This window comes from Apaloderma vittatum, unplaced genomic scaffold, assembly GCF_000703405.1.
Source record: "Apaloderma vittatum isolate BGI_N311 unplaced genomic scaffold, ASM70340v1 scaffold19239, whole genome shotgun sequence".
NCBI lineage: Eukaryota > Metazoa > Chordata > Aves > Trogoniformes > Trogonidae > Apaloderma > Apaloderma vittatum.
The window spans coordinates 1-26237 of record NW_009737200.1 but is presented as its reverse complement, the minus strand read 5'-3'; the positions used below and the strand labels follow the sequence as shown (position 1 = coordinate 26237).

General features: G+C 35.6%; 1 protein-coding gene across 1 annotated transcript in view; it reads left to right on the top strand.

The window, feature by feature from the left end:
* The window catches only part of LOC104267442 (G-protein coupled receptor 98-like), a gene marked incomplete at its 3' end in the record, with an annotated part of 77712 nt that extends 52100 nt beyond the window's left edge, over window positions 1-25612 (top strand). The window contains exons 23-43 of the mRNA XM_009877259.1: window positions 696-876; window positions 1501-1703; window positions 2353-2482; window positions 3977-4057; window positions 5499-5638; window positions 6050-6659; window positions 8141-8356; window positions 9565-9780; window positions 10902-11146; window positions 11345-11526; window positions 12448-13259; window positions 14656-14865; window positions 17692-17822; window positions 18094-18193; window positions 19377-19556; window positions 21052-21212; window positions 21736-21829; window positions 23451-23529; window positions 24127-24265; window positions 24781-24922; window positions 25350-25612. Of these exons, the coding sequence (XP_009875561.1) occupies window positions 696-876; window positions 1501-1703; window positions 2353-2482; window positions 3977-4057; window positions 5499-5638; window positions 6050-6659; window positions 8141-8356; window positions 9565-9780; window positions 10902-11146; window positions 11345-11526; window positions 12448-13259; window positions 14656-14865; window positions 17692-17822; window positions 18094-18193; window positions 19377-19556; window positions 21052-21212; window positions 21736-21829; window positions 23451-23529; window positions 24127-24265; window positions 24781-24922; window positions 25350-25612 (4515 nt within the window). The remainder of the gene's footprint in view (window positions 1-695; window positions 877-1500; window positions 1704-2352; window positions 2483-3976; window positions 4058-5498; window positions 5639-6049; window positions 6660-8140; window positions 8357-9564; window positions 9781-10901; window positions 11147-11344; window positions 11527-12447; window positions 13260-14655; window positions 14866-17691; window positions 17823-18093; window positions 18194-19376; window positions 19557-21051; window positions 21213-21735; window positions 21830-23450; window positions 23530-24126; window positions 24266-24780; window positions 24923-25349) is intronic.
* Between the last annotated feature and the right edge of the window lie 625 nt (window positions 25613-26237).

Below are 26237 nucleotides of genomic sequence, written 5' to 3'. Positions count from 1 at the left end.
GTGGAATAGATGCGCACAGCCCTAAGACACAGATTAGGGGCAGTTGCTTATCAGGTGAGATATCCTAAAGAGACTTTCTATTGATATTTTTCAGCTACTCATTCCCATTCCTCTAAATACAGTCAACTACTTAAACCTTCTATATGTTTGTTACAATACATATCAAGCTGGGATTTTCTGAGGTGAATATGGTAGCCACTGCAGAGCACGTTATGTTAACAGTATGATCTGCAATCTCAAATGGCATAAAAAGCTTGCTTTACTTGCTCTCTAAATTGGTTTGATTGCTGTAGTGTTTCTTCAGAAGCACAATTTCTTCAATATTTTAAAATCTATCAGAGATTTCATTTTCAATATGCAAAACTTAAACTATGTTTTTGTTAAGGTAGATAGTAAATAATTGCTTGCTTGGTTTAGTGTTTATGTAATATGAAGCATTTAACAAAATATGCCTTCCATCTCTGGCAGCTTGGTTAAGTTTTTTCTGGAATGCATATTCTAAAAGCAAAATATTATCCTAGCAATTAGATTAAATAATGTGGAAAGCAAAAATGTTGTTTTATTACTTTCAGAACTACCCAGCAGATGCAGCTGACTGAGTAATCAAAGAACTTGATAAATTAAGCAAGGTCATGAAACTCCTAAGTGATGTATGTTGCACGGTTTGATTTCTCCATGATTTGGTCCTTCTCCAGGTCTTAAATTTGCATGTTATTGATGATGACATTCCGGAGCTAAATGAATATTTCCGTGTGACATTAGTCTCTGCAGTGTCTGGAGATGGAAAACTAGGCTCAACTCCTACCAGTGGAGCAAGTATAGATCCAGAAAAGGAAACTACTGATATCAGCATCAAAGCCAGTGACCATCCATATGGTAACAAAGATGGAGAAGATACAGTCTTGTTGCAGATAATTGTGTAGTACTGACTCAACAGATAAAAACATTACTTGGCTTTGATAGTTAAGAAAACAATGACAAGTGTTCTACTCTAACTAGATTAAGTAGTGATTTTTATACAAGGGTGAAAGCTGAGTTGATTATTCTTGAGAATATTACAATAAGGCATCAACGCTGCCCTTACCAAAAGGATGATGATTCTCTTCTGAGAGAAAATAAAGGATGCATGTAGTTGAACCTGTGCAACTTTTCCTCAGATGATAATTCTTGACCAAGAGAGACATTTCTGCATGCTTATTATGCCAACAAATAGCCAATAATATGACATATTGAGGAAGAGATCAGTTGAGCTCTGGGAAGAGCTCATTTCATTATTGTACTGTGGCTTTATCAAGACTGCTATGGGTATGAGAGAGAGAGGGGAAGATACACAGCACATTCCTGGAAATAGTATGATTGAGTCCTAAGGGCATATCAGTAGCTGGTTTTTTAATTTTAGAAATGTGAAATATAAATATTATAAATAATTTGGTTTCAATTTATTGTCATAATTTAAATTTGGTGCAAGAAGCCATGCAAATAGTACTTCTTGTCTGCCAGGTCTACTACAGTTCTTGGTGGGGCCACCTCCTCATCCAGGTGATGGAATGATTCTGCCAGTCTCTGTTGTGCCCCATATTACTGTTAAAGAAGAGGTTGGACACATCAGATTACTGGTAGTTCGTGCCCAGGGCCTTCTTGGAACAGTTCTGGTGGAATACAGAACAGTGCCACTTACAGCTTTCAGTCCTAAGGATTATCAGGTATGGACATTGCCAAGGGGTGGAATTATTTTAGAATTTAATGACATTAATTATTTATCCTGGAGATAGCCTTCAGTTTGAGTATATTAGCCCATGAAGCTCTGATGCTTTTTACATAAACACTTTGTTTTACACAGTGATGTGATAAATGAATGTGGAATGTGTTAAATATACACATCATTCTGTGACTACAACATCCTTTCTGTGTAGCAGGTAGTATTTTCTAGGAAAAGCCTCTGATTCTGGTTTATTTTTTCCTCCTAAGAGGATTTTCAGTGCAGCAGGAAGGGATATTTTCTATGGCTACTGAGTATAACAAACTTTATGTGAGTGTTCAGGTGCACGTACAGGTTAAGATTATGTTTGTAGATACTAGGATTTTTGTGTGTTCCACAAAATAACGTGTACCTATCTGTGTTTGCTTACCTAACTGATATTTGTACAGAAAAAATGTGAATGGAGATGCTCGTAATTCTGTGAATTTAGACGCCTTTTTCTCATGACAAAGATTCAGCAGATTTTTTGAAAGCTTGAGTGAAGAAAAGGTGTTTGACAAAGACAATCAAAATCAAAAAATAGGTTCTATTTCTATTTTTCCTATGGATGAAAACATATCTGAACAGAAATGTGAAGCGCTTTCATATTGCAGGCTGTTGTGGGCACGCTGGAGTTTCAGCCGGGAGAAAGATACAAGTACATTACTGTTAACATCACTGATAATTCTGTTCCTGAATTAGAAAAAACTTTTAAAGTGGAACTGTTGAATCCAGAGGGAGGAGGTAAGGCACATGTGTCAAACCATCGGCTGTATTTTCATGACCTCTACTCATCCATTAAAATCTTACCTTTCTTAGGTGTACTATTTTCATGTTATTTCTAAAGATCAAACAAAAACTCCCACATCCCCCAAAGAGCTGTCATTTTTCTTAGGAAAGAACTGTTCTTCAGCTATTTTTGTTAATCATTGTTGGAAACCACTGGAACTCAAAAAAAAGTGTATAATTACCATGCATTAGGCCATTTAAACATAATTGCTGTGGGTTTTTTTATAGATGGCAATGAGAATTAAAATAATATAAAAAATATACTAATTTAATTTTTCAAAAATTTTTTCAGTATTTATGAAATATATGAGGCAAACCAACCAAAGTGGGCTTTTTATCTGCTACTTCAGTGAGATGAGAGGAATAACGATACACTGGCTTGTAGTTTATTCAGCTGGATTATAGCACTAGGAGACTGTGAGTGTTGAGAGACCTTGTTGTGGGGAGTTTGGCTGAGCTGGAAAGGTAGCTGGTAGCTCTGTGGAAGAACAAGAAAAACACCCCGTGGAGTGTGAGATGTTAGCCTCACAAGGGAAAACGAGCATCAGTGCTCCTGCCACATAAAACCACTTGGCCCTTACAGTATTTGTTTCCACTGGAGAAGATTTTAAGGAAGATTGTTAAGCTGCTTGCAGGAAAAAAAAATAATTATCAATGTTGGCAGCTAAAAAGAGACTTCTTAACTGATGTAATTTTTTTTAAGTCATCCAGAAATGCAAGCGTGACGCCTTCTGGGAAGCTGTACCATATTACTTTGAATGTCTATGGTGCAACATAGTGATTCTTGTGATACGAACTTTAGACTTCCATGCGTGTGGATTTGTTGGTTGAACAGTTGTGGGTGTTTTTTTTAAAAAAAAACTTTTAAAGCTTTTTAGCTTTTTTATTTTGTCAGAAAACTTACGGCCAAGTTTAGTAATTCACTAGGGAGATACTCTCTTAACACAAACGCTCTTTTTGGCCTTTCCAACACCATTGCAAGCCCAAAACTTAATTTTGTTAAGCTTTCTGCAGTTTGTTTGCAACTTTTGGACATTTTTTCAGGGTAAGAAAATATTAGAATTGTTTTGGGGAGGTTTTAGCCCGTGGTTTTTTTTCCACATTTCTAAGTTCTCCATGACAGATCTCATTTAGGATTGAGAAAGGGGAAACACAAAAAAGGTATACAGAGAGGGAAGGAAAGAAAAGAGAAAACAGAGGTGTATGTGCTTTCTTTCCTTCAGACCTCCCACTGCTATTTCCAATATCATAAATTAAATAAGAGATGGCATGTATAGTACTTCTGCCTTTTTTCAGAAATCCTATAAAATTTCATATTCCAAATTGACGTCTTCCTAGAATACTTCCCTCTCTTTTTGTGTTGTCCAGAAATGTTTAAATTACTTTCTGCTTTCTCTTTATGTATAAATGTATATATGTGTATATATCTATATGTCTGTCATCTTAAAGTTGCTGAGCTCTTTAGAAATGATGGCAGTGGTAGTGGTGATGGGAACATGGATTTCTTCTTTCCAACTACCCATCAACATGGTAAGAATTTTTGATTAATCTTATTTTTAATTGCTATCTGGAATATTCCTCATAAATTACTGTACTGACACAATTTGTTATACTGTTGCTCTGCTTGCAGTTACAGGTGATTAATTTAGATTTATTATAAAGTTCTGTCAAAACATTCTTCTCCGTTTTAATTTAGGCGTAATTTCAATAGCACTCACTGTTTGGTGTAACAAAATAACAGCCTCTGTACCACTAGAACTATGTTATTGTAAAACACAATATAGTAATTAGAAGTGCAGTTTGCAAAATTAGTTTTGCTTGAAAATTGTGAAATTTTCTGGAGAGCAAAAAGCAAAGACACTTTTTAAATTGAAGGTAATTTTAAAATTACCTGATTTTGTGCTTTAATCCGTTCTTTACAATACTATGATTTTGTGCCTGCAAAACCTAAATAAGCTGTGCTAGATTTTTTAAAGGAATATTTCAATTGATTTTTGTTTCTTCTCTTTAAGTTTGTGTGTATATCATGACATATGGAAAAAAAATATAACAGTACTGAGAAAAATACTAGATGCAGGAATAACATAAAGTCTAAGGGCAATCCTTAATCATATAGAACCTCGAATTAAACTCTAAAAACATATTGTCCAGATTGAATAATTTATTCCTCTGTGATAACCTGATTTTCAGTTTCATTTGTAAATGCAAAGGATTTCAGTTTGAATCTGTGAGTAATTCTGCGATTTAACCACTTGTGGGGAGTTTCCTGGTGTTTTTTTTTTTGAAATGCTGATTCCTTTACTTTGTTTCCAGAAATGATTTCCTTAAGCGCCAAGCTCTCTTTGAGCACCAAGTTATGTCATCCCAGACAATTTTTTTAGTAGTAGGATTTACTAGGCTTGTTTTCTAATTTGTTTTTTATTCCAGCTCATGTTAGGATGAGACCTGCATTCATCTGGCCTATCGGCTCTACGCAGTCGTTTACCATATAGCTCCCCACCATACTAAATTCTGCTCCATTTTCATTCATTAAACCTGTAACTTTTTTCCCATTCTGTCTTAAAACATAAGTATTTATTACTTTTTATTTTTGTTGTGGAGTTCCATAGAACTTATTATTAAAAACTACGTTCATCACATAATATTATCATTGAGAAAGAAAAACAGATTCCTGACTCCAAAATCTGAAAAAAACCCTTCATCACAACACCAAAAAAGACTACACAATTTGCATACAATCCACCCCTCGTCCCTTCACCATAGTCATAAGAACAGGGCCGCATTACTGAAAGTCAGTTCCTTATCCATGTGAACATTTATCATAAATTTTGAAAAACCAAAGAGAAAACAGCACAGATACTTGAGTCAGGCTCTCCTGTGTATTTCTGACACCGTACTTCTTTAGCTGTTTTCTTTCATGAAAGAAAAGGTGTTAGAAAGAATAACCCTTTTTGGAACTTGCACTTAACAGCTAGCTTGGGCATCGCATCCCACATCCTTGTGACTATTGAGGCTTCTGATGATGCTCATGGTGTGTTTGAGTTCAGTGCTGAGTCACTCTCGGTAAATGGAACTGAGCCTGAAGATGGAGACAGCAATGTTGTGCTGCAGGTTAGAAAGCTCTATTTCCCTGCAGTCCTCTCCAATTTCTGTTCTTATGGAACATTCTGTGATGTCTTTGCTTTAGGTCTGTTAAGTTTTACAATCACTTTATCATGCACATCTGTTTTGCAATTTCTTACTGCACTTTCTAGTGTCACTCATCTTGAAGCTAAAATGATGTAATAACAATATCCATAGGTTTAAAATTGCTTCTTCTTGTTTACATTAGAGGTACTGCTATCTTAAAATAATAATGATGATGCAACAAATGCAGCAAAGCTGAGATAAGAAAGATTGCACTTTTTTAAAAAAAATAAATTATTTCTAACCTGTCATGTCAATGTCTTTGCTTAATTTCATCTCATATTTTTGTGTTTTTCTTGCTCAACAAATATGCAGATCTTTATAATTTTTACTTAGGTTGTGAGGACACATGGCGCCTTGTCTCAGGTGACCCTGCACTGGACCATAGTTGATGACCTTACCAAAGACCTGATCTCTACAGATGGGAATGTGACATTTCATGTTGGCCAAGTGAGAGAAAATATTACAGTACAGGTTTCTCCTGATGAAGTTCCTGAATTGGATAAAGTGTTTTCAGTTTTGATCACCAAAGTCTCCAGCGGTCGCCTTGGAAACCATACAAATGCAACGTTAACTATTTTAGCTAATGATGACCCATATGGACTCTTCGTCTTTTCTGAGCGAAACAGACCAATAAAAGTTGAGGAAGAAACAAAAAATATCTCCCTGACAATAATACGGCGTGGTGGTCTCCTTGGTACAGTGATAGTGACATACAGAACTATGGGCGATGGTGAAAAGCCACCTTTTCTTCCACCTGATGTTGTTCGAGCAAAAGAGGGAAAAGATTATATACCCGTTACAGGTTATATTATCTTCACAGCCAACGAAAGTGAGGCCACGATATCTTTGCCTGTCTTGGATGATGATGATCCTGAGAGGTCAGAATCCGTTTTTGTGGAGTTAAGCAGTATTGCTCTGATTGAGAAAGTACAGGATCGGCCAAGTAAGTATCTTACATCTATAGATCGTACAAATTAAAAGTGAAGGCTAGTATTTATATTTAATAGGGTGAAATGCCACAGACTACGTACCTAGGCTTTTTACCTCTACCAGACTCCGTACAGTTAAGAAATCTCTGAGCTACCTGCCTTAGGTGCTCTTGGCATATATTTTCTTCACTGAATCCCAGAATTGTCAGGGTTGGAAGGGACCTTAAAGATCATCTAGTTCCAACTCCCTGCTGCGGGCAGGGACATCCCCACTAGATCAAGCTGCCCAGAGCCCCATCCAGCCTGGCCTTAAAAACTCCCAGGGATGGGGCTGCCACCCCCTCTCTGGGCAACCTGTGCCAGGGTCTCACCACCCTCATGGGGAAGAACTTCTTCCTCACGTCCAACCTGAACCAACCCATCTCTGGCTTCAGTCCATTCCCTCTAGTCCTGTCACTGCCTGACATCCTAACAAGACCCTCCCCAGCTTTCTTGTAGCCCCCTTGAGATACTGGAAGCCACAATAAGGTCTCTTCGGAGCCTTCTTTTCTGCAGACTGAACAGCCCCAACTCTCAGTCTGTCTGCACAGGAGAGGTGCTCCAGCCCTCTGAGCATCCTCGTGGCCCTTCTCTGGACATGCTCCAGCACGTCCATGTGCAGTATTTTATCAAGGTTGGATGAGCATTTCTTTATTGCTTTTGCATCACCTTATCCAAGATATTTGAGGCCAAATACGTTACAGTGTTGTTTCTGTGCACTAGTACTTGTTCATCTAGTATTGTTTCTGTAAAGTTTAGGAATATTAGGTTGTAACTGCTATTAGCATATAAATATTCAGATATAACTATTATTAGGTTATAAACATTAGGAAATAACTAAGCTAATTTTGCTTTTTGAAAGGCAAAAAGTCTTAAAAATAAAATGATGTAGAATTAACATGTCACTTTTTTAGTGAAGATAATATTTGCTTCATCCTTCATTCAGATTAATTGAAGTCATTAGAGCCTGATTTGTGCTTCAAAGCTTCTTGGTGTGTCTAATTGCTGCCCCCACCCCAAATTAATCTCGATGTTAAGGGAAACTTCAAATACAGTTCTGCTAGGAAGTTGAAATCTTAATTATATTTCAACATAGCAAGTGTAAAAATTAAATTCTTCTGAACTGTATTGTTCTTACTACAGGCCTTATGGGCAAATAAATAAGTAAATAAATAATTTCACAATACCTCACCTCACCAAAAAAATGGTAGCATGTATGCAACAAAGTAGAATATTAAGTTATTAAAAATCAGGGGGTTTCTGCTGTAATTTAATACAAACACCCAAAATATGGTGGTCCAGTTTGTAGTTATATTTTATCCATTTCTAAAAATGATAACTTTGTAGAAAGCTGGCTGCAAATGACCACTAGACTCACATGTATGTCTATGAATTCTATAGCCATAGAAAGCAAGCGTCTCAGGCACCTGCTCATTAAGTTTTCTTTACGTTTCAGTTGTAAATTCTCCTCGTCTTGGATTAGTGGGCGAGACAATAGCTCATGTAATTATCAATGCCAATGATGATGCTTTTGGAACACTTCAGCTTTCAGCTTCAACTGTGCGAGTTGCTGAAAATTATGTTGGACCAATCATTAATGTTACCAGAACTGGGGGGATATTTGCAGATGTTTCTGTGAAATTTAAAGCTATGCCAATAACTGCAACAGCTGGTAAGAAATCAGAATAGCAGAAGTATGTGATCTCCGTTAAAGTTGAAAGAGCGGTCAAAGCATAGAAGTGTGTATTGAATGCACTATTGTATAACAAGTTGGTTTTTTTTTTTAAAAAAATTGTGAGATATGTATTGACTCTGCTTAGCAAGTAGGGATCCAGGCCCTATGGGAGATATCCTACATCAGCTTTTAGGAAGCTCTGAGGCATCATCACTGAAGAATCTGGCAATAAAAATGAGTGAAGGAAAGAAAATAAATAAAAATAGAAGGTACTGTAGTAGGATATGTAGCTACTATTTAATACTGTGTACATATTTAAATCTGCCATGCATTGTTTAGGTATTTGGAGAGCAATTGAGAGCTGGGGACCCAGCAATAAAACAAATATCCAAACACCATTCACAACCAAGTGAAGAATTCAAGTCAAGCAGACTTGAATTTCTAGAACAGGAAGATTATGTTCTTCAGTTGGTCCCTGTTGTAGAGAAGGTACATAAAAGAAAGGAGCAAACTTATAAAATGTGCAGGGTCAAATCCACTGAGTTATAAATGAAACCCACTGTATTTCAGCTGTGTCCAAAACGGAGTAGATGGGGTGGTACATGCTCTGAGAACTGGTATTTTTGTTTCCTTTTTATGTTTCAGACTTTTTTAAAGAAGTATGTAGCTAGATTGATTTCAGAGTGTACTTTCAGTTAGTTTCTGAAGCAGAGTCATTATCTAGTGTGTCACAGTTTTTCATCTCTAGACATTCTTGGGGAAAAGTTTGGCTAAACTGAGGTCCACGCACAAAATGCATGCATTGCTGAAATCTACTTTGACAAAGGTGCATCTGTTCACTTTTATCTCTTAAAAGCCAGAGAGCAATTAGAAATCAAAGACAGAAAAATTCTTGGTAGTGTGACCTCGTCAGCAGAAGACAATAATGGTCTTTTTGTAGCTACCTCTTGGCCTAACAGTGCAAAGTCTGTTTTGGTCAAGGCAACTTTTACTTTAATCTGTCCAGATATCTAAAGGGCAGTGGGAAATAAAAGACACTGTTGTCTGTGTCTGCTGATAAAGCAAAAACCTCATAAAAACATGGAGGAATGCATGTGTAAGCAAAAAGATAAGTATTACTGATGATGTTCGATATGGTGAACCATAATGCCTTAATATTATGAGGTTTTTATTGTTTTGTGGCTTTTTTTCATCTGCAAATCTAGGTGAGGACTACAGTGTAGCCTCGTCAGATGTTGTCTTACTAGAAGGGGAAACAAGTAAAGCTGTGCCAATCTATATAATTAATGATATCAATCCTGAAGTTGAGGAGTCATTTTATGTTCAGCTGCTGAATCAAACAACAGGAGGAGCCTTGCTTGGATCTTTGACCAAGGCAGTCATAACCATTGAGGCTTCTGATGACCCATTTGGATCCTTTGGTAAATGCACATTTTCTCTCTTCTGTTCACATTTTTACTGCAGATTTGTGGATGAGCTGTTACTTGGCAACTGAATAAAAACTTTCAGAAGAGAAAGAGGAAGCCTGGATGAAGGCAGTAAAGGGAAAGATAAGATAAACCATTAAAACCTGTAATTAAGGAGTAATGGTGCTTTAATATAACAAAAACATATTAGTCAGTAGATATAGCAAGATTTTGGAATCTCACAATAAAGATAGATGGATCTTATTTTACTTTTTTATTTTTTATTTAAGTGCTGAGTTTCTGCAATAGTTTAAACCAAAATTGGCACTCTAATACCTGTGGTGTAAAGATTTTGATACCTTTGTTTTACTTGATAATCAGCCAAAGCAGATGTAAAAATCTGGGAAAATTGGAAAATATGAAGAGAAATTAAATTGCATTCTCTTAATTTCTGTTGAGTACTTCAATTTTTCTTCTGCCTGTTACTATCAATAAAATGAATCATGTACTTTCTAAAGTTAGCTCCATTACACAGGTCTTGAGACGGGTTGTGGTGATTCCAAAAATTTAGTGATATTTTAGAAATTTGTATTTTTTTTGTTTGCTGTGGGGCTTTTTCACTCTATTTGTTTCTGCCTTTTCCTCTGACTTACCCTTTTCTCCCTCCAGTATCCTACTTAATTCAGTAGGTCAGTAGAAGAAGGTGGAGGAAAGAAAGAAAGAAAAAAAGTCAAAGCCAAATAATTCCAGATCCATAATTAATTAATTTGAAGACTAAAAGTTTGATAGAAAGAGAACTTTTACTTAAAACAATTTTGGATAGAATTTGTTGATTATTTCTTCAGTAAATTACATGAAAGCTGCTAAAGGGCTGTCTTGCTAGGAATAATTATGAAATTGTCTTCTAAGAGCTTAGAAATGGTTAGCTTCCAACAATGGGTACATTGGAATAAAATTTTTGGATGAAGACTTAATTTTCATGTGGAAGTTAACTTTCAAGTTTAAACCCAAATAAACATCGTTTACCTGTTCAAGGAAATACAATCAGGTGAAATAAAGCTATATACTTCGGGAGTCGATATATTGACTTTCGGTTTCATTGTGACTGAAATACATTTGTCTGTGCTGTGCTTCAGTTTTTCAGATTACCGAGTTCACTGTGGAGGAGCCTGAATTTGGATCTGTAACCATAAACCTGCCAATAATCCGCAATGCTGGGACACTGGGTAATGTTACTCTTCAGTGGGTTGCTACTATTAATGAGCATCCCGCCAACGCTGACTTGCAGGTCGCCTCAGGCAATATTACTTTTGCCCCCGGGGAAGCCATTCAGATGTTGGTGTTGGAAATCCTGGCCGATGATGTTCCAGAAATAGAGGAAGTAAGTAAAGCAGCTCACATCTTTCTTGATTAGTATTAAGAGTTTTAACTTGTTCTAGAAGTACAAAGAAGAACAAGGAATGTTCTGGCAGGAAGATGCAAGAAGTTCAGATTTTACTTTGCTTGTGATTATTGTTAGAAGTGCCAAAATGATTATTTAGCTGCATTATTTGTTTTTCTTTTTTTTTTTCTTTTTGAGATCGTCCATGTAGAATTAACTCAGGCCTCCAATGGTGGTGCTATTGGGTTAGATGGCGTGGCAAAAATTATAATACCTGCCAATGATAATCCTTATGGCACAGTTTTCTTTCATCAACCCTTATATCGAATTCAAGAGCCGCTAGAAAGAAATTTTCTTGCAAATGTAACAGTCAGGCGAAGGTTTGTATAATGTTTGCTTTATTTATATCTTTTTTTCTTTCTGTTTTTAATCTTCACTATAACTTCAAATGTCATATTCCTCCTGTATAAGTATTTGCATCAATTTCTTGATCTGCCAGCTCAACACATTTTCATTTCATATTTCATTCCTATTTGTCAGTAGAATAAGGTAGAGGAAAGAAAGAAAGAAAAAATGTCAAATCCAAGTAATTCCAGATGCATAATTAAATAATTTGAAGACTAAAAGTTTAATAGAAAGAATACTTTTACTTAAAATAATTTTGGATAGAATTTGTTGATTATTTCTTCAGTAAATGAAATGACTTTTTAAACTAGATGTCTGCTTATTTGAAGTGTACATAAAGTACTTAATAGTAATACACATTGTAATGTATAAACCTAACATACACAGTGTACTTGAAGTTTCATTTTGCTTATTTAGTCATCAAATCATTTAAAGATGCACAATAGCCCACTTCTGTGATATGAACTCTAGGACAAAATGGGCCAACCCAAACAAGTAAAGGATTTATGCATGTGATACGATATCCTGAGGACACCTAGGAGAAAAGATGACAATGTTGGGCAACGCAGGCTTTTTCTTCCTTGCAAGCCCTAAGAAGGCTAAGATAATTCCTAGAAACAAATGTTTGGAAACATCTATTCTTAACAGAATGCTACATAAGCTATACATGATCAAACCTGCTATTCACAAAAAAACCCCAACACCACCAAACCCAAAAATGCAGTTATTCTGGTACTAGCATCAAGGCAACCCACTTGAATTATCTATCTGGAATTTTTCAGCAATTCAGACAAGGCCAGTTGATTTTATTCGCTTTTATTCTTAACTCAGAAGCATACAGAATATCAGAAAAACTTTACCAACTAACACTACTTTTTTATTTCGATGTCTTTTAGTGGGGGAAGGTTTGGTCAGCTGCAGATATTTTACTGCACTTCTGAGACTGATGTCGTAGCTTTGGCTGTCAAGCAAGGTCAGGATATCCTGACCTATTATGAGTCTCCTGTGCAAGGAATTTCTGACCAGCCATCCCAGACCAGAGTGAAGGTGTCAGCAGCAAGCGACCCACTGTATGCCTGTGCAACTCAGTGCCTAAAAGAACAAGCCTGTTCAGCCTTTACATATTCCAGTGCCTCTGAGATTCCTCTCTGCCTTTGGCTGACATCAGAGATCAGCCCGTTAACTAACGCTTCAGGGTTCTGGACCTACAAGAAGAACATCACCAGTGCATCCGCTCTCTTCAGCGCACAAGCCATTGCTGGCAGCGATTATGAATCCATCACAAGGCAACGAGCCCTAATGCAGGAGGGAGAAGAGTTTGCAAATCTCACGGTTACCATCCTCCCTGATAGCCTGCCAGAGCTGGATGAGAAATTCACAATATCCCTTTTGAAAGTTGAGCTAATGAACACCTCAGCCAGCTTGAAAAACCAGCCAACCCTAGGGCAGCCAAATACTTCCACGGTTATCATAATGATGAACGGAGACGCGTTTGGGGTGTTTAAGATCTACAGCGTAGGTCCCAACGCCGCAGAGGAAGGTCTGTATATCGAAGTGGAAGAACGTCCTCAGACCAACGTGCAGCTGATGATCCACAGGACAGAAGGCAGCTTGGGGCAGGTGACAGTGGAATGGCGTGTGGTTGGGGGAACTGCAACCCCCAACTTGGACTTTGTAGGCGTTGGTGAGATTCTGGTGTTCGCTGAAGGTGAGGCAAGCTTCTGTTTTGTAAAACTAAAGAAAATCAAAAATAACCTGACAAGCACTCAGTTGACTGGGTGTTTTGATAAGTGATGTCTTATTCTTAGGCTAAAGCTCCCTGAATACTCAGGATATGTATTCAAAAGGATGTAGTGCATTAGCATACAGTATTATGTTGCAGAAAAATGATGCTGGTAGTAAAAAATGAAAAAGCTAAAAAGTGCAAATATCTAATTAGTTTTAAAGGAATATTCCACTATGCATTATAAATATTACCTTTTTCCCAAATAAATAAAGAATAATAATGCTGAAGGTAGCTGTTATATCAAGGAAAGATGAAAAAGAGAATCAGGCCAAACTAGTCTTTAAATCATTACAGTACTAGTTTTTTATGAAATCTGTATTAAGATTCTGAGATTATGTTGATTTCATACAACATAACAACAACAACAGTGCATTAAACAAAAATTGCAAACAGGACAAACTAGTCAATGGCCTACATTTCTTAAGTACCACGTATTTTGACAGATATATTTTATATTTTCAAAGTCTGAATTGGCTGAGCCATTATTGTGAAAGCAATTTATGGGCATGTAGTAGACTCTAGTGCGCTAGCTGGCTTGCTAAATTGTCTGAACTCGAGAGAAGGGTTGCCTGCAATGATTCTGAGGCTGACATGTAGTTACATTAGTAGTTTGTTATAAGTTTAGTAAAAGCTATTTTCAAAATATTTGTAAAGATAAAATAGCAAGAAATATGTCTATCTTGTAAACTGACATTCTCATAAACATAAGACATGCTACCCACATGCACTGAGCAACAGGATTGTGCTGTAGATTATAGTGGGTTATAGAGACTGGTAATTGATCTTGTTCGTTGTTTACGTTATCATTCTTCATCCTCTGATAATCCAGAAAACATGTAACTAATACAATGACATCCCATTTTAATGCATTTACTGGCCCCGTAAATATATTCAAACTGTGTGTACACACCTATGTATATGGTTCTTCGGAGAACCTATGATTTTTTTAATCATAATAATCATAAACTTATATTTTTTTACAAAAATTATATTCCCCTTTTATAAATTAAATTTGAAAAACAGAAAGTTCATAATGCAAACAATGAATTCTAGAAATTCAGAAATGATGCCTGCTTTGTTAATTTCTATGTAATGTAATTAATAATTTGATAATTACATTGCTTTATTGTAGTTTTTCAATAATAATTGAATAAAACTTCATAATGACATTTGGTAACTTCTAGACAGGTAAATAACTAAATGAATCTACTTCATGTCCCTTTTTGTATTTTAGTGCCTACACAAGGAGATGATTAAGTTTTTTAAAAGGTGATTTCCATGTTCACACATACATATGTATATTTTCTTCTCCATGTAGGGGAAACAAAGAAGATGGTTACTCTGACAATTTTAGATGATCCGGAGCCAGAGGATGATGAAAGTATCATAATCAGCCTGGTCCATACTGAAGGAGGGAGTCGGATTCTGCCCAGTTTTGACACTGTCACGGTGATTATTCTGGCAAGTGACAATGTGGCAGGAATCATTAGCTTCCAGACAGCCTCAAGATCTGTTATTGGTCGTGAAGGTGGGTTCTTGTTGTTGACCACGCTCTGTTTGACATTGGCTTCCATCTCTGTGCTTTCTGTTGATATTGACTAACAGAAATTGTTTGTATCACTGTTCGGAGAATGGCAATGAGCAGAGAATAATCACACACTTGGCATTGTATTTCTTTGAATTTTTAACTCTTTCAAACACAGCACTTAAATGAAATGTATGGAAGGCATGAGTACACTATTCCCAAAACTACTTTATATATTATCATCTCTGCTTTACTTTTTTTAATGAAGATCACACCTTTCTTCTATTGGTATTTCATTTCAAATCTCCTTTTAGCATTTCTTAACATCTCCACTTATACTGTATTCCAGAACTGTATGTAACTCCCATCGTACACTCCTATTAGTAGTCCTAAGGAAACCACAACTCTCAGGGGCTTACAACTCACTTTTAATCTAGAAAATATTACCACAGACACTGCTTTATTTTTTTTTTAAATTTTAAACCTGCAGTTTCAAAGTTTTCTGTTTATACTTTTTTATAGTAGCATATTTAGGAATGTAACAATCTTGCTCTCATCACTCAGTCATGTGATTTGAGAAAGACTAATAGTATTTTGTTATGGACCAAATGCTTTTACTGGTGCATTAAAAGAGCATGTTTTGTGTTCAATCTAAGGGTGGATGTGATTTTGCGTAGTATAATAACAGTACTAATGGGGATTGCTTTTAGCAGCCTTTTCTGGAATCTCAATGCATTGCAGTATCATATTTCTCTGACTTGTAAACTGATGGGCAGGAAAAACTGACAAAACAGAAATTTCCTGTCCAGGAATTGTATCTTCTACTTGAGGGAAAAGGTCTGTGCTCTGTGGTGTTTGGATTTTTGGGGGGTCGTGGGTGTTTTTTCGGGGAGGGGTGTTTGGTTTTTTGTTTTTTTTCCAGAAGTGAAAAGGCATCATAAAGTTTTACTTTTGATCTAGATATGGTTTGTGCAATTCTGGGCAAGTGTGTGCCTGGTTTTCATCCCTTCTTCCTCCATGTTAGCAGTTCTGATCCTCCTGCCAAGCCAGCTGCAATCTGACAGGCTAAAAAGAGCACAAACTGTCTCATTCCCAAAGGTTGTGTTGACCTCGAATACTTTCTGTTGGTTAAATGTTATTCATAGCATGCTAGCAAATGCTGTCCATTTGAAGCTGAACTACTCTGCTATTGTTTGGAAAAGTCTTGGTTACAATCCCTCTAGGCTGTGAAAAGTAATGTGTTGTCCTGCAGCAAGAAAAGCCAATTAAACTAATTTCCTTTGATATAAAAACCCTCAAAGAATGAGCTAAAATCTCTAGATTATTTCAATGTTTGTATTTCAGTTTCAGTATCGATTTTTTCTTATTCTGAAAACAAAATTTATCAGACATAACCCCAAAGATTATTTTTATATTTATTGTATTGCTGAACAATTTATGTCAAGAAATTCTGTATGATTTTCACCTGTGTATATTATTTATCAACTTATTGAGGGCAAGGATGGCAATTTAGTAAAGGCAGAGACAGGCAGGAAAGTGAACTGCAGTAGCAGTATGCATTGGTAGCGGTATGCATCAGTAAAATACATTTTGATAATTTTTTGTTTGGTTTCCTTCATCCCTTTAGCAAAAGAAATCTCATGTATTATTATTTCCAAACATCTCTGTGTTGCAAATTTCTGAATACTTCAATGTCTTTGAAAGCCAATGCAACACTGTATGTACTGACAAACTTAAACTGCACACACCTGAATAATGGTCTTGACATGTGGATGCAATACACTTATGTATTATAAATAACCATCTGTCCTATAATGTGAGTGTATTGCATAATATTACTGATTTTACCTGCTGATGTATTTTGTATTGATACAACATGATGACTTCACACGGGCATATTTCAAATATTTAAGATTAGATAAACAATATAAATTTTATCAATTTATCTAAGAATTAATATTATCTTAAAATATAATTTTTGTTATTTTTTAAAAAAAATGTAAGGAATTTTTCTTTTTTTAAGTGCCCATTGGGTTAGCTGTTGTAGATGTGAAAAATATCATAACCGCTTCCTATAGATACGCTTTATCAATTGGTAATGTTTATCCTAGAAATTATAAGAAATTATTAAACATTGACATTATAAATTACTAAATATTAATGGTTTAGTTTAAAATTGTTTTTTAAATTATAAATTAATAAAATTAACATTTTTTTTGTGATTTCCAATAGAGATGCTATTTATAAGCTTAAACTCACATAAATGCGATTGCATGTGATTACAAACATTTTTCTGTGTGCACTCTGCAAAGTGACAGGACACTGCAAATGTTAGGAAAATCTATAAGCTATTCTAATTTGTACATACAGAATTTAATATTTTGTGTAATTCACAGACAGATATTGCCCTTCTGTTTGTGCATGTTTTTAAGGGCATTAACTTTTTAAATTATTCATCTGTACCATGTTCCTGGAAATTCTTTCCAAGAATGAGCTAAAACCAGAAAACCCCAGGAGGAAGGAGTTTAGATTTGGGGCTTTTGTTTCAGTATTAAAATCAAATGTGTTGCATACTTACTGTGAAACTCACTATTAAATGTATTAATGTCTTTCAGAACATTTATTTTAATTGTAATGCATGTTTCTGGCTTCTCAATTTTATAATTGTTAGGTAGTAAAGGAATCCCTGAAACACTGCATCTTAGAATCCTAGACTGGCCTAGGCTGGAAGGGACCTTAGAGATCATCTAGTCCAGCCTCCCTGTCATGGGCAGGGACGCCTGTCAACTAGATCAGGCAACACATGGGGACCTTATTCTTTGTTTGTAGGAGAACAACTGCAATTCCATATCGTAAGAACTGCCCCAGGACTGGGAAATGTTACCATTGAATGGAAGATTGCTGGGCATAATGTAAAACAAAATTTTGAAAACTATTCTGGAATCCTTTTTTTCCCTGAGGTAAGTCCGTAAGCAAATCTAGTGGTTACAGGAGAATACTGTAGTTAAGACTGAGCTTGAGAATATTTGTGTGCTTTCATAGGAGTCTTAGTTTCTTTATATGATTATTTGTTTGTTCTTTTACTCCTAATTTTCTAATCTGGAGGGAATTTATAGCTTTTGATACCTTGATTTTTCATTTCTGAAAGGTGCTCTTTAAAATACACGATACAATGGTATCACTTGTGTTTTGTACAATAATAACTAATCAATTTATCAATAAAATGAACAGGAGACATTGAATACAACCTTGTATGTTCACTTGCTGGATGACCATATTCCTGAAGAGAAAGAAGAATACCGGATCATCCTGTACAACATCAAAACAGAAGGTAACACAGAACTGCTGTACCTTAAAACTGGCATTTAGTAGCATAATATTTTCATATGTGTTAATCCATTTTGGCAGTGTAGGACTAAGTGTACTGCAGCTGGTGTAAACTATGCAAAGTTCATTCATGTTTTATTGAAACAGGCTGAATCCTTATGTGTGTATGTATATACACACACGTATATATATGTATATATATACAAACTCCACAGTGGCTTTGCAGTTTTCCTAAACTGGTTTTAAACCTGGTTTAACTCTGTTTAATTCAGTGATTATTTGCTTCCCTTCAACTGAATACAAACTTGAGCTTACTGCTGTGTTCTGGATATGGTCACCATGGAGTAGCAGATATTTTCATCTTGTCATGCTGCAGACTAACTTTCTGTTCTGGGTTCAAGGAGGTCAGAATATTTTATTCCTGCCATTCATACTACGATGAGAAAAGAAGCATGAAACTCTATCCCTTCTGAAATACCCTCTGATAAAATGAAATTAATATCTAACCACCACACTGACTGGACATGGATTGCTTCTATTTCTGGAATTATTTCATAGAATAGCCTAGACTGGAAGGGACCTCAGAGATCATTTAACCCAACCTCCCTGTCATGGGCAGGGACGCCTCTCAACTAGATCAGGCAGCACATGGGGACTGCACGGGAATCGAACCCGCGAACTTGGTGTTATCAGCACCACGCTCTAACCAACTGAGTTTGTTGACTCTGTAATCCATTAGGATAAACGTAAATTAGTACACCAACAATTATTAATCAAGGCAACACTTGAAAAAGGGAGTAATTTCTTCATGGAATGAGAAGATGAAGATAATTTTAACTTTTGGAGTTAATTCCAGGGAAAACTTTATTTTTCCTTTTGCAGTAGAGGAAATTTAGGGATGTTGATATTTGGCACTGGCCCATTAAGTTTTCTTATTTCTTAATACCTTTTTGTCGCTCTACTCTTGGTGTCCATGCAATGTCTGCTGTGATTGAATGTATTTGTTATAGTCTGTAAATATATATACATTCTCCACCATCCATAAACTTCAGTGAGCACTTCATCTGTTTGGTTTAATTTTATGTGCAGTTTACTGACTGACACTTGAATGTAGTAAAAGCATTAATAGAACACAAAAGTCAGTTGCATAACACATTATTCACTGTAGTCCATTGATTCTTTTGCAGGAGTTTCTTCTTCAGGTGCTGCTGTTTTGGATAGTCAAGGATATGAAGCTGTTCTGACAGTAGAAGCTAGTGATGAACCACATGGAGTCTTGAATTTTGCTTCCCCATCCAGGGTGATTTTAATTCCAGAGGAAAACAAAACAGTTCAGCTTTTTATTAACAGAGAATTTGGATCTCTAGGTTTGTATGGCAACTCCAAGAGAAAGTTCTCTTTTGGTAATCACTAGGTAAATGAAAGCCATGACAGGGAGGCTGAAAATTTTGAAAACACTTGGATACAACTGATATTTTTAGAACTGCTAGTCTTCTTACTGCAGGCTTGGAAACTAAATTTTAACTAAAAACTGAAGCCATAGCCCTCGTTTCCACAGCAAGGAGACTGGGAGCTATGACATAACTCACTGGCTGTTAGGTTTACTACCTTAATGTCTAGTGGATCTGTCTCAAAGTGTTAGTCTCTCCAGAAGAAATAAAAAGCATATGAGAAGTTAGTCCATAGTGATTATTCCCACATATTTCCCCTCTAAACTTCCAGAAGTAAGCAATTTAGGAATGTCCCATGGAAAAAAACTGAACTCAGACCACTGCATTCAGCTTATGTGTCCTCTGAGAATTTCTTATTCCTTTTAAAATCAATTTGTCTTTTAACATGCCTAAAATTAAGGGGTAGTTAATTTCAGAATGCAATAATGTGCTGTGTTCAAAACTATTTTCTTGTGTAATCATTTCCATTTACTTTTCCAGAGTGTATTTAGACCTCAGTGATAATCCCTCTTAGTTACTGTTGTTATATCTGTTTCGAAGGCAAGTGAGCAGTTACAATGAATATACAAAGTCTGGACATACCACGTATTTGTAGAGGCCTTTTAATGATTTTTCTATGTTTTCCCATTTCTTTTTTAATATCAATCAGTATCTAATTTACTTTTGGAGTACTACCCAGGGAACTAGTGCTTTAAAGTTAAGTGTGTTTAAATGCAAGATCTTTTACTTAAAGTCCATCATTATTTATTAAAACTAAGATTCTTATATACCTTATATTTTATGTTATACAGTAGATTAACTTTGAATTTCAACTGTCATTTTATCTCCAGGATCACTCTCTAAATTTGCAACCTGACTTTCCCTGGCAGATTAGTGAGACATGGATTTATTATTAAAAAAAATATCTAACTTTTGCCCTTAGTAGCTTTTATTGGTCTCCCGCCTAATTTTTATTTTTTTTTATTGAAGTCTGTGTCTAATCTACCTGGGAAGGAAACTAGATTTATTAAGCTCTATTTCTCAGCCCTGTCTTCACAGCCTCGAGTATCAGTCATTCCTGAAACATTCTATTTCCCCTGGCACCAAAGCTGACATTATTAATGCATTACATGTCCCAGGTAGTACTTCAGCAAAGTAGTATTTGCAGTCCACAGCACTTCAAATACCTGAATGCATTTGGTTCTAATGTTTTTTGAGTCCTGTGATGTTGGATGAATCACCAAAGACTGGCGTGAAAGGACATTACAAACAATAACAAAGTTCCATTGGCTCCAGATTAATTTTTTAATCCTTCTGTTTTGCAGTTAGACTTTTAGTTTTGTGGGTGATTTGATCTCTTTTCTTTGCCTGTTCCAGTGAGCATTACTGGAATTGAAAAAATTGGTATTTTTCTTTGTCACAAATGAAACAGGTTCTGTCAATGTTACATATGCCACAGTTCCAGGACTCACCTTAAGTAATCAGACAGAAGGGACCTTGGCTGAACCAGGAGCTGATTATGTAGCTGTTTCTGGCTCACTGATTTTAGAAGAAGGGGAAACATCAGCTGCTATAAATATTACTATTCTAGAGGTAAACTCTGAAACCTTTCGTTCTGTACTGATATCTATGACATCAGAAAAGAAACCTGGAGCTTGCAACCTATGTATTACTTGAAGCTGTGTATTTCACTGTCATTTAGAAAGCTGTTTTAAATCTTAATGTTAAAATTGCAGAAGGACAGATAATATGAGAATGCAGATCTATCTATGGATAAATGAAATTTAGTTGTCCCATTAACACTGCTATCTGATATTCCAAATAGGATAATTCATTGCTGGCAACAGGCTTTTATTTTCCTGTTGATTGGTGTTTTTGCTTTTAAAATTGAACAGATTTTTTTCACAAGAATAGTTTAGTGCCACCACAATCCCTTTTTCAATACCTTATAATTCAATCAATAAAAGTACTTCACCAATAAAAGTACTTCAGGAAAATAGAAAAATAAATTGATTACAGTGCTGCTATAATTATAGTGACTTCTAGTGTGCTGCTTTTTGGTGATAGTTTCTTAAAGGAAAATTAAAAGTGGATGTACTCAATTTGTGATCTGCAGGATGATGTACCAGAGGTGCAAGAATTCTTCTTGGTTAATTTAACTTCTGTGGAACTCATCATGAACCATTCAACTTCATCCCTACCTAGACTGGGTAAAACAGCTTGCACAGAATTATCCTTGCTTTTCCTTTTATGTAAATTGTGTGAAGATTATATTACTGTGGCATGTTATCATTATTCCACTTGCCAACTATGCCAATATGAGACAGGATATACCGAAAAAAGCCATTGCAGAATATCAACCATATTCATTATAACACTTGCTTCCCACATTTTTAAGCTCTGTAAAATATATACAGCAATTTTCACTGAAGTGTTAGTAATTAACTCTTGGAGACCACAGTTATCTGAAAAATTGTATTAGCAGTGCATTAATCTGATTTTAATTTTCAAGTACATAATGGGAACAAAAATGTCAAAAAATATGTTATGTGATTACTTTGTTCATTCTTTTTAAATCCTTTTTTTATTACTCTTTATCAGGCTTACTTTTAGGAGTCATATCCTGTGGTTTTCCAGCTCTTCCAGTGATTTTGTGATTTGCTTAGTTAACTCTTCATGCTGCTTCAGAATTCAGTAGTAGAGCTGCCATTGGCTTTAAGGACAGTTGCATTACCCTTTGCTACTAGCGAGCAGTTACAGTGATTATTTCTAACACCTTCTTCGACTCTTTTCCCTTTTCTTTGCATGCCTATAGAAGTGACAGAGTTAATTCGTTACAGATTGAAAGGTAACTTGCAAGACTCATTGCTGATTTGTAGAGACTGAGCTGTGAGTAGTAAAGTCTAAGATGTAAACGATAGAAAGTGTAATGTGTAAGGATTTTTCCAAACTAAATTGTGCTGAGTGCTGTATAGCTTCATCTTCCATTGTAAAGGGTTAGCAGTCTCTTTGAATCGTAACCATTCAACCCTCTTCTGATATCCTCATTGGGGTAAATATACTTAGGATGAATAGATCGTAGTTTTAACCCATGAGGCAAACAAATTGTCCTCATTGTAAAGTATCACTATGAATGCCACTATTAGACTATTTTCTAATCTTATTTCCCCTATCAGTATGTTTTGATTTGTTACAATTGGCAATTTAACTCCCTATTGGTGCATTACATCTGGTCAGGGTTTCTAGCAATCCCATACCCTGTATGATATATGTTCGAAGTTTTTCTTGGAGGCATCTAATATCAAAAGAGATGTGTGTTGTGCACACGGTACAGGCACGTGCAGTCAGTCCTGCACATCTGGGATATATTCCATGCACTGTTCCTGTCGTGGCTGTCTGCGTGTGATATGTGGAGTAAGTAATTCTGAAAAATGTTGAATGTCATTGTAATAAACACACAATGAAGATGAATTAAGATTCCAAGAGAAATCTTACTTTTGGCATTTCCTGTTTTTTCTGTGCTATATTTTGCTTTCTAGTTTTCTTTAGTCTTTTTTTTAATGCATTATTAAATGCAACCATGGTAATTCAAGGCACTGTGTTGCAGCTCTATTAGAGCTATTTTGCTATTAGCAAAGTAATAAGGACAGATTTTCTTTGAGCCTTTCCTATTATTTTGTCCACTACTTTTTTCTCCTCCACTATTTGGAAATGGACTGTATTGCTTCTACAAAATTTATATGGGTTTAAGAAATGCTTCTATTATACTTGAAAATCATGCAAATGGACTTTACTGTTCTTTCATATTTGTCCTTCTGTTTTCCGTTTTAGATGTGGAAGGTCTAGCTTCTCAAATTATTATTGATTCTAATGATGGAGTAAGCGGAGTAATTGAATGGGAAAGTAGCAAGTAAGTCTTGAAAAAATGTGTCAGTTTGTGACTGGGGCTGCCCGATTATTTGAATTTTCAGTTAACAATAAAACTCCTATTAAAAATAGGTCCAGATCTTTGAGACGGCAAGGCATCATTCAGTTGAGTAAAGCCGGAAACTGTAAGAAACCAAACATTTACAGTATCTTTACTGACCTTTTGCTACCGTAAACTTACTTTCACTGCTGTCCTTTTGAACCTGGGTCACTCCCCCAGCCTCTGTCCAATGTTCCAGCCTCTTACGTTCATGCAAACTTATGCACCGGCATTTCCCGGATCTTCTTCTGCAATTTGCTGGAGCCAGGAAGAGGGCACCCACGAATACAGAGGGGCTTAATCTGCCACTAATAAACCAGAAAAAAAGCACAGCCTCCTAAGGCTTAATTCCATTTAGATGGGGGGGAAAAAAAAAAGTTTGTATTACACAATTGAAATGATGGTGATACTGTAATGATGCCTTTTTGTTATAAAGCATAGCAATTGAGTTGAAGTGAAAATGTATACACTATCTACCATCTTATTCAAAAGGACATGTATTCAGTGAGCGCTCAGAATTTTTCTTGCTTTTTGTTTCAGTTTTGAAGTTGATGAATCTCAAGGGAATCTGACCATAATGGCATACCGAAACAGAGGATCGTATGGCAATGTGTCTGTATTTTTTTATGCCCAAAATTTAGAGGCACAGCTGGGTTTGGATTTTGATGTAATTTCAAGGGTAAGAAGCAAGTTCTAAATCTAGTACTTCTCGTTCCTTTAGCGTCCGCAGGAGGATATCTTCTTGTTTATCCTGCAGGATGAGCAGTAGTGCAGCTAGATTTTTCAACTCGTTCCAGTTGCTTTGGTCATCTGAATAAATGAGATAAAAACAGTCATCATATTTTATTGTTTCTTTTTAAATACTAAAGTATTTTTAAATACAAGACACATTGTAAACTGTCAGACATAGATCTCAAATACAGTTTTGCTTAGTTAAGATCATACAGGTTTTCACATAGGTTTTCATATTTTTTGCAACAGAACTTTCAAAATAAATTGCTCTTGCTTGTCCTCATTCTACAGTGTGCTGAAATTTTTTACTTCTGTTTCATTCAATTTATAAGAGACAGAGATTACAGCTCTTCATGCTTCCTTTTGCTTCCCATTTAAGACAATTGTCCTTGCTTCAGTTGAAAAATTCTGTGTGTATTAACAGCTGTTAAGTATTCAATGCTTTCTGTGTTTTGATGCTAGACTCTTTTTTTTGCTGATGGAGAAAGGAATAAATCTGTTGTTGTCACGATTTTTGATGATAATATTCCTGAAGGTGATGAGAAGTTCCAGTTAATTTTAACAAACCCCTCTCTGGGCCTGGAATTAGGGAAGAACACAGCAGGTAAGGCTTAGTTTTGATGTTCTCAGTCTTTGGAATTGTAATCATTTCAATTTCATTCTTCTGAATAATCACATTTCAGAAAACACCATTGCCCTGCTTTCGTAGATTATTATACACCTTTGGAAAGTTCTTAAACATGCCTGTGAAATCTATGCAAATAACAAGATAGTATGCAAAATACGGAATGAACAAATTCAAAAGTGATGTTTTAATAAGAGACCCTAGTTTCTTCCTGTCTAGAAATTTTCCTAGATAAAGTAAAATTCTTATATATTCTCTTCAAGCAATATCATGGACGTAAAAGGATTATATATACACTAAAGGAATTATGGATTTATAGTTATATGTATTTTATTTGTATATATACGTACAATTATATTTTCTTATGTTGATTAAAGTATATTTCCATTATTTATTTCTCAAAAAGCCACAATTACTATACTTGCCAATGATGATGGCCATGGAGTTTTGTCATTCAATAACAGTGATCACTTCTTCCTAAGAGAGCAAACAGCTCTCCATTTGATGGAAAGTGTTGCAGTATTGAGTATTATTAGAGAACCTCCTCAGGGGATATTTGGCACCGTGACTGTTCAATATCTTGTAAGTGAAATTAATTCTTCAGAAGCATCAGTGGATTTGACCCCTTCTCAAGGATATATTGTGCTGGAAGAGGGAGTCAGATTCAAGGTAATATGATAGTTATTGCCAGCAAAGAAAGCTTTTTTGAAATTGTTGGAAAGATTTCAGAAATGCCTGTACTTATTTTTGTATTTATTTTTTCTTATGTTTTCCTTAATTCTTAGAGCAAATTGAGTCATGGGAGTGGGAGTACAGAAAAATTAAATGTGCTCTTCTGTAGATATTTCTCTCTTTGTAACAGGGTAAATTGAAAACAGTAATGGGCATATAATGTTCATGTATGCATAGTGACATTTCTTTGTATTCAGCATGTAGCTGAAACATGACCTTTGAAATGAAGTGACAATTTACAAGTGTTAATAGTTAAAGTTGAAGTAAAAATCCCTTTCCGTAATGTCATACTTTAGCTAGTATTAACTGAGCAGAGTATGCTGAAATAAATACAAAAAGCAAAGAGCTCTCAGACTCTCAGAAAATTACTTGTTCTTATGGGAATATTAAGTTCACTGACTTTGTACTACCCCCATAAGAATATCAGCTAGCTTAAGTTTGTGACGTTCTTATCTTTCCAAACTTTTAATGGCAGTTTGCTTTTTGAATTTGATTTATATTTTATATTTATTTTATATTCTATATTCTATATTCTGTACTCTATATTCTATATTCAATATTC